General features: G+C 32.7%; 1 protein-coding gene across 1 annotated transcript; it reads left to right on the forward strand.

The window, feature by feature from the left end:
* Positions 1–2,619: 2,619 nt before the first annotated feature.
* Positions 2,620–3,469, forward strand: LOC111470465 (the record flags this gene model as incomplete). Its single annotated transcript, XM_023116019.1, has 1 exon — positions 2,620–3,469. A coding segment is annotated over exon 1 (777 nt), but the record flags the coding sequence as incomplete, so codon positions are not given.
* Positions 3,470–12,256: the final 8,787 nt, after the last annotated feature.

Raw genomic sequence — 12,256 nt, forward strand, 5'->3', positions numbered from 1 at the left:
TAGTAGTGAAGACCCTAATGGTGGTTCGAAACTGGTTCGTGAGGAAAAATGAATTTAAACTACAAAAGATTAGTATTCAAACTCATTGAGTTTTAGTGCTTTTGAATATGCTAGCTAATTTATTATAATTGATGTATATAGAGTGTCTAAGATCCAAATTGCTTCCGCATGTGTTATATTAACACCTTCAAACCGATCCTCCCGGTACTCGATCGTTTCTCCTTCCTTCGGCTCTACGGCGTGCCAGAACCCTAGCGCCTATAGGTTGACGTGCATCAACAAGACCCACTCATTGTAGTTGGACGTCGCCAACATCTGATACTGCATAGAGGCGGTCGTCTTCCTGATCACTCACTCGACGACAACTTGACATCCGTCTTTGCGGTGCTGGCCTCTTTGTGGTGGTGATGGAGACCTGTGTGTTGTTAGGTCGATGTTCTAACTAATTGAATCTACCAACTTGGCTTTTGATAAAGTCAGCTCCTCTACAATGATATACCACCTATGTATTAAATCAGGCTCTAATACCACTTATTGTTTTTGACTGAGCAAATCGGAGAAAATCGTTGACGAGGAAAAAAACCGAAGGAAAATCTTTGAAGAAGAAAATAAGTGAAAAATAAAAGGGATAGACAATATGCACTGAAGACTCGATATATGTTTGTCATTCAATTGGCATGTTTAAATAACAATATATCCTAAAAATAGAAAAAAAATGGCAACTAAATTAAAGCCCTACCACCTGATGATGTGGCTATTCCACTCACTTAATTTGTGTGACTTTAATTAAGAAATAGTGACCACTTTAACAAACTTTAATTAAACAATAGAGATTTATCTAACTATGGAGAGCTAAAGGAGACGGTCTATGTTCGACAACTACCAAGCTTTCTGGACAATGCCAACCCTGACAAGGTATTGCACCTGCACAAGGCATTCTATGGGCTTCGACAAGCACCACGAACCTGGAACACAAAGCTCAACAGTACCTTGTTGTCACTGAAGTTCAAGCACTATGCCTCTAAGCATGTACACGCATGACCACGACGACCAGTGACTTATCGTGGGAGTGTACGTCGACGACCTCATAATCACTGGAGGCGACATGGAAGTCCTTGGAAGATTCAAAAGGGAGATGTCAAAGAACTTCAAGATGAGCGATCTCGGCGTGCTCAGCTACTACCTCGGCATCGAAGTGCAACAGAGTACTACCGAAATCACCATTTGTCAAGGTGTGTACACAAAGAAGTTGCTGAACACAACTGGGCTTGCGGACAGTAACCCTACAAGGACGCCAATGAAGGCCCGACTTGTTGGCTTATTGGCCCTTGATCTCACATTAATTAATTTCAATGAATTAATTATTGATGTTTTGATGATAACAAACCTACTTTTAATTATTAACTATTTTCAGTTTTTTGAACTGTCCACAGTATAAGGTCGGGAATAACGATTACAACAACTTTTCAATTACTCAAATCAGAGCTAAAACGAAGAAATTAGAGTCGAGACAACATACCCGACGTGATGATGTGGCAACAAAATCAAAATGATGGACAAATCAAAATATATCAAAGTATGACATTTATAATATTGGAAGAGTAACACATGGTGGAGTTTTTCTTATTATTACATTTCTAAATAAAATTATTTTTACAAATATAAATTTGAATATAACCGTTACTCACATCGAATTTTATTATTACTATATTATATTATTATATTATTATATTTTAAAATTTTGGTAGTTACTCACATCATTTTTATTATTATTATATTATTATATTTATAATAAATTTTGAATTACATTTTACCGTTACTCACATAACTTTTTATTATTATTATATTATATTACTATTATATTAAAATTTTGAAATAAATGAATTTAGAAAATTTTCTTACTTAATTACTTTTAATCTCCACCTTCCATTATTCCTAACACAATCCAATGGTCAATATTCAATCCTACATTTTGCCACTTTTCTCCTCTATATAAACTCATCTTCCCCACATTTTTAAAATACACAACTTACATACATTCTTCAATCCTCATTTGTTCAAAGTCTCCATTGTTTATTGCTCTCTCCAAGCTTACAAGTTTATTTCTTTTCATCTTATTCTTGAGAGGGATTATTATTATATTGTGAGGAAATAGTTGTCAGTATCCCAAATTGTAAATCTACTCTTTGAGAGAGTTGTGGTGTGTTATTATCAAACTCAAATACTTGTATCGGTTTGATCCTGCGTCGTTGAAAGGATTGAGTTTGCTCTTGAACTCGTAAAAAGAGCGGTGTACCGGTTTGGCTCTGATCCGTGGAAAGAGTCGGAAAAGTTCTTTATTCAAATTCCCAAGAGGCGCTTGGGGAGTGGAGTAGGTCGAGTTTGACCGAACCACTATAAAACTACGGTGTCATTTTCTCTAACTCTTTCCTATTTAATTTCAAGATTATTATTATGTTTATTGCATGTTCTACTTGATTATTGTTTTGACTTGAATTATTTTGTTTTAGTAATTATCATCTTCTACTTATTTGTAAAAAGTTTTATCATTAGAAAAATTAATCAAGTTTAAACACTTTTATCGTTAAAACCCTATTCACCCCCCCTCTAGGGTTGCCATACCGATCCAACAATTGGTATCAGAGCAGGTTGCTCCTATAGATTTTTTATCTAAACTTTATTGTTCGAGCTTATGGCAAACCTACGTGTTAAAAATGGTTTTAGTGAAGGACAATCAACTTCTAGGCCACCTTATTTTGATGGAACAAATTATACATGTTGGAAAGCTAGGATGAAAATTTATTTGCAATCCGTTGATCATCAATTGTGGTTAAATGTTAGTAATGGTCCTTACATTCCAATAAAAATTGTTAATAATATTGAGGTGCCTAAATTAGAAAATGAATTTGATGAGCATGATATGAAAAAATGTTCTTTGAATGCTAGTGCTATCAATTGTCTGTATTGTGCCTTAAGTAATGATGAATTTAATAGAGTATGTATGTGTTCTTCGGCATATGAAATTTGGAAAACTCTTGAAGTAACTCATGAGGGAACCAATCAAGTTAAAGAAACAAAAATTAGCATGTTAGTTCATAATTATGAACTATTTAAAATGGAGGAAAATGAACCTATTGGTGATATGTTTACTAGATTTACTAATATTTTAAATGCTTTGAAAAATCTTGGAAAAGTATATTCTACCTCCGAAAATGTAAGAAAAATTCTTAGGTCTCTGCCTAAAAGTTGGGAGGCAAAAGTGACGGCGATTCAAGAAGCAAAGGATCTCACAAAGCTTCCTTTGGATGAACTCGTTGGTTCTCTCATGACACATGAGATTACCATGAACGGGCACATGGAAGAAGAATCCAAAAAGAAGAAAAGTATAGCCCTAAAATCCATCAAAGTTGACTCTGAAGATGAGGACGTCCTTGATGAAGATGATGTCGCCTACTTCACACGGAAGTATAAAAATTTTATTAAAAGGAAGAAACAATTAAAAAAACATTTCACAAATCAAAAAGAGTCAAAAGGTGAAAAGAGCAAAAACGATGAGGTAATATGTTATGAATGTAAAAAGCCGGGTCATATAAGAACGGATTGTCCTCTCCTCAAATCATCTAAGAAATCCAAGAAGAAAGCAATGAAGGCTACTTGGGATGATAGTGATGAAAGTGCAAGTGGAAGTGATGAAGAAGTTGCAAATTTTTGCTTCATGGCTCATAGTGACAAAGAGGATGAACAAGAAGATGAACAAGAAGATGAGGTAACTCTTGAATCTCTTTCTTATCATGAATTATTTAAACTTGTTGATGAGATGACAATTGATTTAGAAAAACTTAGTTCAAAGTATGTTGTGCTTAAAAAGAAATATAAGACTTCAATTATTGAAAATAAGTCTTTGCTAAATGAAATTTCTTGCTTGAAGGAGAAGGATCATAATATTGTTAAAATTGATGTACCTTGTGAAAAGCATGTATTTGATTGTGATGAGAAAAATGCATTAATTGATAAAGTCAAGACTCTTGAGCATGATTGTGGTGAAAAAGATAAATTAATTAAATTGCTCAAAGAGAATGAATCAAATAATTTGCAAGAACTTGGTAGGGCTAAGGAATCTATTAAAATGTTAACAATAGGTGCTCAAAAATTAGATAAAATACTTGAAGGAGGTAAGTCATATGGTGATAAAAGAGGATTAGGCTATATTGATGAATGTTCTACACCTTCAAGTTCTAAAACAATCTTTGTTAAAGCATCCCCTATCTTGCCTAAATCTAACACATGTAAATTTGTATCTAAGTATGATAAATCTAGATTTGTGCCTATATGTCATTATTGTGGTGTTGAAGGTCATATTAGACCTAAGTGCTTTAAATTGAAAAATTCTCAAAATATTCATTTAGGAAGAAAAGTTTCTCAAAATACAAAGTTTAACAATGTTTTAGAAAATAATTTTTCGAATAAAAATAGAATACACAAATTTAGTCCAAGAAATAAATTCTTGCATAATGTCGTTTGTTTCTCGTGTGGTAAGTTTGGACATAAAGATTATTCTTGTTACTTATCTAAATACAATGTCTTTAATATGAATGCAAATATGAAATGGATTCCTAAATTTGTGAATACTAACTTTCTAGGACCCAAACAAGTATGGGTACCAAAAGGTCAATTTTGAATATCTTTGTTTTTAGGTTTGTTTGAAAGCCTCCAAGAAAAATAAGTGGTACTTGGATAGTGGTTGCTCAAGACACATGACGGGTAATCCATCCAAGTTTGTCAATCTTTCCAAGAAGGATGGTGGCTTAGTAACCTTTGGTGATAACAAGAAGGGTAAAATAATTGGTAAGGGTACTATAGGTAATGACTCTTGTACTCTCATTAAAAATGTATTGTTAGTTGATGGTTTAAAGCATGACTTACTTAGCATTAGTCAATTATGTGATAAAGGTTTTAGAGTTGTATTTGATAAGAATAATTGCATAATTGAAAATGCTAGTGATAGAAAAGTTTTGTTTGTAGGAAATAGAGACGATAATGTGTATACTATTGATTTGAATGATTGTCCTACAAATGATAAATGTCTTTCGGTTTTGCTTGATAACTCTTGGCTATGGCATAGAAGACTAGGACATGCTAGTATGTACTTGATTTCAAATATTTCAAAAAATTCATTAGTGAGAGGTCTCCCTCAACTTAAATTTGAAAAAGATAAAATTTGTGACGCTTGTCAAATGGGTAAGCAAACTAAGTCTTCTTTCAAATCTAAAAATATGATTTCTACTACTAGACCTCTTCAACTACTCCATATAGACTTATTTGGCCCTTCTAAAATAGCTAGTTATGGAGGAAATTATTATGCTTTTGTGATAGTGGATGATTTTTCAAGATTTACTTGGGTTTTGATGATAAAACATAAGAATGATGTTTTGAAAAGATTTGCTAGTTTTGTAAAAAGAGTTCAAAATGAAAAAGGGTTTTTAATTACTAAAATTAGGAGTGACCATGGGGGAGAATTTAACAGTGTTGCCTTTGAAAAATTTTGTGAAGATAATGGTTTTTCTCATGACTTCTCCTCTCCAAGGACTCCTCAACAAAACGGTGTGGTTGAAAGGAAAAATCGTACTTTACAAGAATTTGCTAGATCAATGTTAAATGAGTATGATTTACCTAAATATTTTTGGGCGGAAGCCGTTAATACCGCTTGTTATATTTTAAATAGAGTTTTAATTAGACCTTCATTAAATAAAACTCCTTATGAACTCTGGCATAACAAAATTCCAAATGTTGGGTATTTCAAAGTTTTTGGTTGTAAATGTTTTATTTTGAACAACAAAGAAAAGCTTGGAAAGTTTGATTCAAAAACGGATATTGGTATTTTTCTTGGCTATTCATCTACTAGTAAAGCTTATAGAATTTTCAATAAGAGAACTTTAGTTATTGAAGAATCTATGCATGTGGTATTTGATGAATCTTGCAATAATATTTCTAATGAGTCTATTTGTAGTGATGATTTAGAAAGAAATTTTGGAGATTTACTCGTTAGTGACAACGGCAAAGAAATTGTTACGAGTAAAGAAGAGATGAGCTTAAAGGAAGAAGGTTCTTCATCAATGCCAAAAGAATGGAGGTATGCCTTGTCTCATCCCAAGGACTTGATTCTTGGTGATCTCGAACAAGGTGTGAAAACTCGCTCTTCTATTAATTTATTTAATAATCTTGCTTTTGTTTCTCAAATTGAACCAAAAAGTCTTAAGGATGCCGAAAATGATGAGTTTTGGATTTTAGCCATGCAAGAAGAGCTAAATCAATTTGAAAGGAACAAAGTTTGGGAATTAGTCCATAGGCCATCTAATACTTCTATTATTGGAACCAAATGGGTTTTTAGAAATAAAATGGATGAAAATGGGAATATCATTAGAAATAAAGCTAGGCTTGTAGCTCAAGGTTATTGTCAAGAGGAAGGCATAGATTATGAAGAAACTTTTGCACCCGTTGCTAGATTAGAAGCTATTAGAATGTTACTTGCTTTTGCTTCTTACAAAAATTTTGTATTATATCAAATGGATGTGAAAAGTGCATTTTTGAATGGTTATATTATGGAGGAAGTTTATGTAGAACAACCTCCCGGATTTGAAAATGTAGAATTTCCTCATCATGTCTATAAGTTGAAAAAGGCTCTTTATGGCTTAAAACAAGCTCCAAGAGCTTGGTATGATAGACTTAGTAATTTTCTTATTGGGAATGATTTTAAAATGGGCAAACTCGACACTACACTCTTTATTAAGATTAAAGAAAACGATATGCTATTAGTGCAAATATATGTGGATGATATCATATTTGGTTCTACTAATCCTTCTTTATGTGAAGAATTTTCTAAATGTATGCATAGTGAGTTTGAGATGAGTATGATGGGAGAACTCAGTTTCTTTCTTGGACTTCAAATCAAACAACTCAAGAATGGTATCTTCATCAATCAAGAGAAATACACTAAAGATTTGCTCAAAAGATTCAAGTTCAATGGAGGTAAGATTGCAAGAACTCCCATGAGCACATCCACTAAGCTTGACAAGGATGAAAAAGGTAAAAGTGTGGATATTAAAGCTTATCGAGGTATGATTGGATCTTTACTTTACTTGACCGCTAGTAGACCCGATATTATGTTTAGTGTATGTCTTTGTGCTAGATTTCAATCTTGTCCTAAGGAATCTCATTTACATGCCGTTAAGAGAATATTTAAATATTTGCTTAGAACTATTGATCTAGGATTGTGGTATCCTAGAAATGTTGAATTTAAATTGGTAGGATATTCTGATGCGGATTTTGCCGGAAGCTTACTTGATCGTAAAAGTACTAGTGGAACTTGTCAATTTCTTGGTAGTTCCTTAGTTTCTTGGTTTAGTAAAAAGCAAAATTCGGTTGCCTTATCTACTACCGAAGCGGAATATATTGCGGTTGCTAGTTGCTGTGCTCAAATTCTTTGGATGAAACAAACTCTTTGTGATTTTGGGTTAAAGTTTCATAGTGTGCCTATATTTTGTGATAATACAAGTGCTATTAATTTAACTAAAAATCCTATTCATCATTCTAGAACTAAACATATTGACATTAGACATCATTTTATTAGAGAGCATGTGCAAAATGGACATATTATTCTTGATTTTGTAAACTCTAATAATCAACTGGCCGATATTTTCTCCAAGCCATTGAATGAAGAAATTTTTTGCAAAAATAGGCTTGAGCTTGGTATTATTCGTTGTGATATATCTTGAATTTTATAATTTTTGAATGCATGTTTTTAGGGGGAGCCATTATGTCATTATTAAATGCATTCTCTTTCAATTGTTCATTTTGATGATTACAAAGGGGGAGAAAATTAAGAAAAATATGTTCTAAATTTGTTATTTTATAATTTATGAATCATTTACTTGGTGTTTCATAATTTCTTGAGGCATTAATATAAGGGAGAATATGCTCTTGAGTGAAATTTATGATAATATATTAGTATGTAGTGATATTATTACATGGATGTTGTATTATTGGTTTTTATGAATTTTTCTTTAAATGATTTGTCATCATCAAAAAGGGGGAGATTGTTGGCTTATTGGCCCTTGATCTCACATTAATTAATTTCAATGAATTAATTATTGATGTTTTGATGATAACAAACCTACTTTTAATTATTAACTATTTTCAGTTTTTTGAACTGTCCACAGTATAAGGTCGGGAATAACGATTACAACAACTTTTCAATTACTCAAATCAGAGCTAAAACGAAGAAATTAGAGTCGAGACAACATACCCGACGTGATGATGTGGCAACAAAATCAAAATGATGGACAAATCAAAATATATCAAAGTATGACATTTATAATATTGGAAGAGTAACACATGGTGGAGTTTTTCTTATTATTACATTTCTAAATAAAATTATTTTTACAAATATAAATTTGAATATAACCGTTACTCACATCGAATTTTATTATTACTATATTATATTATTATATTATTATATTTTAAAATTTTGGTAGTTACTCACATCATTTTTATTATTATTATATTATTATATTTATAATAAATTTTGAATTACATTTTACCGTTACTCACATAACTTTTTATTATTATTATATTATATTACTATTATATTAAAATTTTGAAATAAATGAATTTAGAAAATTTTCTTACTTAATTACTTTTAATCTCCACCTTCCATTATTCCTAACACAATCCAATGGTCAATATTCAATCCTACATTTTGCCACTTTTCTCCTCTATATAAACTCATCTTCCCCACATTTTTAAAATACACAACTTACATACATTCTTCAATCCTCATTTGTTCAAAGTCTCCATTGTTTATTGCTCTCTCCAAGCTTACAAGTTTATTTCTTTTCATCTTATTCTTGAGAGGGATTATTATTATATTGTGAGGAAATAGTTGTCAGTATCCCAAATTGTAAATCTACTCTTTGAGAGAGTTGTGGTGTGTTATTATCAAACTCAAATACTTGTATCGGTTTGATCCTGCGTCGTTGAAAGGATTGAGTTTGCTCTTGAACTCGTAAAAAGAGCGGTGTACCGGTTTGGCTCTGATCCGTGGAAAGAGTCGGAAAAGTTCTTTATTCAAATTCCCAAGAGGCGCTTGGGGAGTGGAGTAGGTCGAGTTTGACCGAACCACTATAAAACTACGGTGTCATTTTCTCTAACTCTTTCCTATTTAATTTCAAGATTATTATTATGTTTATTGCATGTTCTACTTGATTATTGTTTTGACTTGAATTATTTTGTTTTAGTAATTATCATCTTCTACTTATTTGTAAAAAGTTTTATCATTAGAAAAATTAATCAAGTTTAAACACTTTTATCGTTAAAACCCTATTCACCCCCCCTCTAGGGTTGCCATACCGATCCAACACGACTCTAGCTGAGGAAGGTCGGCATTACTACGGCAGTCGACTCCACCAATTACCTTAGCATTGTCGGGAGCATGCGCTATCTGGTAAACACACGCCTTGACCTTGCTTATTCCGTTGGATACATGAGTAAGTTTATGGAAGTACTTAGGGAGAAGCATCTAGTGGCTGTCAAACGCATCCTGCACTATGTAGCCGGAACTAGAGACTGGAGTGTGAGATACTGCACCGAGAGAGGAAAGGAGAAGCTTGAGCTAGTCAGCTATAGTGATGATCGTAAGAGCACCAGCGGGATGATTTACTTCTTCTCAGGTGGCGCGATCTGCTGGCAATCAATTAAGCAAAAGGTAGTTGCTTTATCTTCTTGCGAAGCAGAGTACATTGTCGCTTCGACGACAGCAACATAAGGGGTCTGGCTTACGTGACTGATGGAAGAACCCATCGAAAAAGAAGGCGATCCACCAATGCTTTACGTGGACAACAAAGCTACGATCTCCTTGATCAAAAATCCAGTTTTACACGACCGGAGCAAGCACATAGAGATCAGGTTCCATTACATCCGGGAGTATGCAGATCGAGGCTTATCAAGATTGATTTCATTCAAACAGAGGAACAACTTAGAGACATCTTCACCAAATCTCTGGCGTGGAGAAAATTTGAGGAACTTCGTTCAAAAACTTCGTTCAAAGATTAGAGTTCAAATAATAAGGTAGATATACCACAGGTTTTAGGATGAGCTTGTTAGATAAAAGCCTGCAGTTTCTTTATTTAGCTTTTACACGTTTTTACTTAGTTGGTTGAATATTTTCTTTTGACCATTTGACATACAGGTCGAACGTATTAGCATCTTTTTAGCTGGTCATTTTAATCATGTTTATACTCGAGTGGCCTAAATTTAATTGGCCATTCTGATACATTTTTAAGGTAGAATAGTTATTTAAATAGGTGAATCTAATCACAACTTTTTTTTTTTTTTTTTAAGCACCGCTCTCTCTTTTATTTTCTTACGCTTTCTGTTTTCATTTTCTTCCAACAAATTTCCTTCCATTTCCTCTCGATTGTCAAAAGTCAATAGCCGATGTCGCATCTGAGAACCAAATCGTTCATCTTCTCCTTACTTCTCTCTCTATATCTCACTCTCTGTCTTTGCAGGTGAAGGCTAAGGATAGTTGCTACGCGAGATTTCTTGTAGGAGAGTCGTGGGTGGTTGGTGGGAAATTCTTGGGCTACCCCTCTCCAGAAATCGCTGAGATTTTCAACAAGATGAATCGTTCTACAATTTGTTTTTCTGAATCGTTACATGCGGCATACTAACATCAACATTAAGAGTCTGATTTCTTAATTTTATTTCTCACTTGAAAACAAACTTGTAAAGTGGAATGTACATTTCAATTGCTTTTCACCTAATGCAAATTTTTTTTTGGAGAGATTTTTTTTTTAAGGAAGAACTAAATGTGATGAGTGTTGATTAGAGAAGTGTGATGTTGAGATATTTGTATCATATCATGTGAAGATGGTCTATTAAAGTCTTTGGGTTGGATATTACGTGGGTCAATTGATGTGGGTTTGCTCAAAAGTGTTCCCCACTTCATTACCAAACAAAACAACTTTTTACTCTCTTAATTTGCTTTCACATAATTCTATCTTCCCTTAACCCAACTCTCTTCCTCTCTTTTTCATGCCAAAATTTGTTTGCATTGAGATACAATTAGAGAAAGGAACTAGTAAGTGCAAGGACATCGAGTCTCAAAGAGAATGAGAGAGAGAATCGATTGGAGAGAAGAACGAGTATTAGGAAGGACACATGAGGCTTGAAGGGTGGTTTGTGATATCCCACCTCAATTGAACAGGAGAACGAAATATTCTTTATAAAGATGTAGAAACATCTTTATAACACGTGTTTTAAAAATTTTGAAAAAAAACTTGAAATGAAAAACTCAAAAAAAGATAATATCTGATAGTGGTCAGCTTGTAGCATCAGAACGAGATAGAAAAAAAAAAAAAAAAGAAATAGAGAAAGAGAGAGAAAAGAGAGAGAGGTCACCTGCAAAACCCATTAATAATAATCAAAACCCATTAATAATAATCATAAAGTAGGTATCTTCAAGGGTTAATTGAGTCACACCCACATTGTTTGGGAGATTGCTTGAAAATGGTTTTTAATATGGACATAATCTCTAAAAGTGGATTTGGACTTGAAAACAAAGTCATGTTTGAAGGGTTTTTATCCTTTTTTTTCTTTCTTTTAAAGATACTTCCAAAAGCAATGTTTTGCAAAAAAGAAAAGGAAAAAAGATAATTAATGGGGTTTTCTTACATGATTCAATCATTTCCTAAATTTTGTTGAACTGAAACAAAAGGTTTTTGGTTCCATTGGCCATGGTTTGTTCATTGATAAGAACAACTTGGTGGGCCATTATTGTGATATCTGCAAATTTTCTTAGATATCATAATTTCTACTATCACTTCAATCAACTAACCCAAAAATTTCATTATAATTTTAAATCTGTCCTTTTATCTTTCACAAATTTGTGGGATTCTTAAATAACTACTAGCTATCATTAAAGGTTTAAGATCTTAAAGAGATTGTAGTGACTTACTTTTTCATCCTATGCAAGAAGGTTGGGTAAAACAAATCATATCTTTTAGGAATTTCGGAATGGACTATTGAATTATTGCCTTTAAGATGATATATGATTTAAAAGTAATATCCATTTAAGTCTTTTTAAAAAAGGGTCTCTCTAGATTTAAATTTTATATCTAATTGGTAATTTCATAGTTATAATTAGTCTACTCAGTCAAAAAAAAAAAAAAAAAAAAAAAAAAAAAAAAAAAAAAAAAAA

The sequence above is a fragment of the Cucurbita maxima genome, unplaced genomic scaffold (genome assembly GCF_002738345.1).
Source record: "Cucurbita maxima cultivar Rimu unplaced genomic scaffold, Cmax_1.0 Cma_Scf00045, whole genome shotgun sequence".
NCBI classification, from domain to species: Eukaryota; Viridiplantae; Streptophyta; class Magnoliopsida; order Cucurbitales; family Cucurbitaceae; genus Cucurbita; species Cucurbita maxima.